This window comes from Pygoscelis adeliae, unplaced genomic scaffold (assembly GCF_000699105.1).
Source record: "Pygoscelis adeliae isolate BGI_AS28 unplaced genomic scaffold, ASM69910v1 Scaffold294, whole genome shotgun sequence".
In the NCBI taxonomy this organism is placed as follows: Eukaryota; Metazoa; Chordata; class Aves; order Sphenisciformes; family Spheniscidae; genus Pygoscelis; species Pygoscelis adeliae.
The window spans coordinates 833,877-837,293 of record NW_008824722.1 but is presented as its reverse complement, the minus strand read 5'-3'; the positions used below and the strand labels follow the sequence as shown (position 1 = coordinate 837,293).

The 3,417-nt window shown below is 58.5% G+C and overlaps 1 protein-coding gene across 1 annotated transcript in view; it reads right to left on the bottom strand.

Annotated features, from left to right (window-relative positions):
- Positions 1–568: 568 nt before the first annotated feature.
- LOC103916313 (solute carrier family 2, facilitated glucose transporter member 5-like) overlaps positions 569–3,417 on the bottom strand; it is a 9,138-nt gene continuing 6,289 nt past the window's right edge. The window contains exons 9-11 of the mRNA XM_009323284.1: positions 2,834–2,995; positions 1,193–1,320; positions 569–1,009 (exon numbers count right to left, since the gene is read on the bottom strand). Coding sequence (XP_009321559.1) covers positions 569–1,009; positions 1,193–1,320; positions 2,834–2,995 — 731 coding nt within the window. The remainder of the gene's footprint in view (positions 1,010–1,192; positions 1,321–2,833; positions 2,996–3,417) is intronic.

The following is a 3,417-nucleotide window of genomic DNA, read 5'->3' as shown; positions in this document are numbered from 1 at the left end:
CGGGACCCCTTTGTCCTCAGCAGAGTTTGGGAGGGTGCAGGGGTCCCACAGGAGCACTCTCTGCAGGGCCAGTGTGCAGGGCTGGGCAGCGAGGGGCTGCCAGCAGGTTAGGGGCAGGGGGAGCATGGCGGCTGGATGGTCATTCCCAACTCTGAGCTGCTCCATGTCCTTTCTGCAACTCAGCCTGTGTTTGCATGACCAACGTGGAGTGAGATGCAAGAGCCCGGGAGACACCCTGACCACCCATCCCAGGAAATGTGGGGCGACTCTGACCTTCCCAGCCAGGCACAGTGGGGAAGGGGACAAGCCCCCCATCCCATCCTGCTGCTCCCCACTGCTCCCCAGCACTGGGGAAGCACCCACCTGTGCCAGCATGCTCCAGCTCGCTGCCGTCCCAGGTTGCACTTGCCAGATGCCAGCTCTGGAGGCAATGCTCTTTATTAAACACCTTGTGTGGGCAGCTTTTGGCAAGTCCATGTGCCTGGGAGTGATATGAAACCCCTGCCCCCAGGAGGTCCCCCTGTCTCTAGGAGGGTATCTCTTCCAGCATGGGGGTGATGCGCAGCCGTCAGTGCAGCCCTGGCCCGTCATCGGAGCTCATTCTGGCCACAGGCTGCAGTACGGTGAGATGCCCTGGGAGACACAGAGCTGATGGAGTCCGAGCAAACTGGCCCTCACTTCCCTCCCCAGCACCGAGAGCCTCCTCCGCCACCCCATCCCCCACAGCCCACTCAGGGCGGGGGTCCCATAGTGGGAGGCGGGGGGCAGGTCTGGGCAGGCTGGAGCCCGAGCCCTCCAGGGACCTGCTCTCCAAGGCCCCATAGCCATCGAGCTTCATCATCCCGATGAGGTGGGCTGGGATGGAGAGGAAGGAGCGGCGGGGGGCAAAGATGTGGCTGATCTCCATGAAGGTTTTGTTCTTGGTCTCGGGGATGACGAGGTAGACGTACAAGGCCACCAGCAGGCAGATGCCGCAGAAAACCAGGTAGCAAAAGGCACCGGCTGACATCTGGGGACAACGAGAGAGCAGAGACAGGGAAGAGAGCCAGGCACCCCTGAGCTGGGCATGGCACAAGGCAGCGTCCCCTCCTATCACCCCTCCCTGGGCTGGCTCAGGCTTGGCACCCTGTCCTGGGGAGCAGCAGGGCCGTGCCCGTCCCCTCCTCCTCCCACGGCCCCTCTGGACAGGTACCTGCAAGAAGGGGAAGATGAAGCCGACGGTGAAGTTGCAGAGCCAGTTGAGGGACCCCCCCACAATGTAGGCGGCCGGGCGGTGCGACTGCGTGAAGAGCTCAGCTGTCATCAGGAAGGGGATGCCAGCTGCGGAGGGAGGGGGCATATTGAGGGTATGGGGACAGGCTGCCTTAGGCACCCCTGGGGTCGACAGGTCCTGCCCGTCTCAGTCCTGTGGTCAAAGGGCTGGAGCCCAGCAAGACCCACGCATCAAAGCGGTGGTGCTGGGAGGGCTGTAGGAGACGGGGAGCGTGGGGACGGATAGACCAGTGTCCTGCCCTTTGGGATCCGTCTTGGTGGGTGGGTGATGTCCCCCCTGACATACCACAGTTGCACCTTGCTGCGTGCTGACTGGAAAGTTTCAGACCAAGTCAATATCAAGGTGGAACATTTCATCTGGATCCTCATTTTGCAATAATTTGCCTAAATGCTGATATATTAAACCTTATATAGACCATGGGCATAGAGAAACATATTCCTGGTGCCCTCCATAATGTCCTTCCCAGCCTCTCTTGATCAAAACGGTTTAGAAAACTTCCTTCTATCGATTAGCTAAAGGCTCGGACGCTGTGGCTGATTTAGGCAGGAAAGAAGCAACCACATTTCCAAGCAACAGAACTTCCCACAGGACACAGAAGTGCCATTTTCCAACTGGCTTTTCCCATGTATGGTGAAAAAAAACCCAGAATGACTGAAGATGATTGCACAAGCCAACCTGGCTACTAAAAACTGGACATGAGTTGTGGCTACTTCTCCTGGGAGGACTCAGCCCCTCCTGCCATGTGTCACTGAGCCGGTAGCCCTGGCTCCCAGGACCGTCCCTTTGCTGGAGGGCAGGATCCAAGGTCCAGCGCACATCCCAGGGCACAGGGGGATCTGGCAGGGGACTGTATTTGACGTGGTGACATGCCTGGGGCCCCACTGCCCGGGACGGGCCTGACTGGGACCTTTTTTTAAAAGACGCTCCAAGGGAAAATACAAACAAAAAAAAGCGCTAAGAAGTGAGGGAGGAGCGGAGCCCCTGATGGACTCTTACTCACAGCTCGCCCAGAATAGAGATATATATTTTTTTTGTTTTAAAACTCCTATTCATCATTGTTTGTGAACAATGAGCCATTAAAATCCTAATTAAAGATGTAATTACAGTGAATAAAGTCTGGGCTGAGGATGAATTATAGATCTGTTAACAGCTCTGCTAATACATCAACTGGGTAAACCAGTCCAGGTTTCACTCCTCGCTGTTCAAGCCCGCTCTCGTGCCCGCGCTCGGTTAAGGGCAGGACGATGCTCACCACCCGCACCGTGATGGGAGCGGGTGATACCTCCGGCGGGGCCTGGGGAAGGCTGCCAGGGCTTTCTCCCTGCTTGGCCCAGGAGCAGGGGTGAGGAGGAGGAGGTGGAGCGTGTCCCAGGGATGCATGGGACTGTAGGGGCTTGTGGTGGGATCTTGCTCACAGGATGCAGCATGATAAACCAGGGTCTGGCTGTGGGGAAGGGGCCAGAGCATGGGTCTTGCCCCGCCTGCCTGCAAACCCCGCCGCTCCCGTGGGGCCCCCATTCGTGCCCCACCAACCCCCCCTCCTGCCGGCCCCAGACCCACCTGGTCCCATGCAGAAGCCAGCGATGATGCCGACCACACAGGCGACAACGACGTAGCGCATCCAGGGCAGGGCGGTCTGCAAGGGGACACGGGGCTGGGGGATGCTGCCGGGGCAGCGGCCCCAAGCTTCACACCCAGTGTTCCTGGGACAGGGCTTCACACCTGCCCCTCGGCTCGGTGGCAGCCTTCAGGGATGGTGGCCATGCAGGATGTGTGGGGCAAAGTTCAGCGACTCGTGATGCTGAGGTGTCCCCAGAGCTGCAGGAGCATCCCCCGGGAGCAGGCAGCAGAGGAAGGACCCTGCAGACCTCTCCACCTCCCCTGCCATCTCACAGTTGCCTCCCTGGGGACAACTATTTCTGCAGAAAAGCCAGAAGTGGCAGGATTTTTCTCATGTGGATTTGGGTTTTTTTTGTTGTTCTTTGCTCCGAGTTTTCCTTCCCTTGATCTTTGAAGGGAAACATTGCTTGGGAAAGAGCTGGCTCACCTCTCATTTCCATGCATGCTCCCTCCCCCAGGGTAGTACCCATCCCTTCAAGACCCAGCCCTCATTAAGGCGCCCAATGCTCCAGCCCCAGTCACGT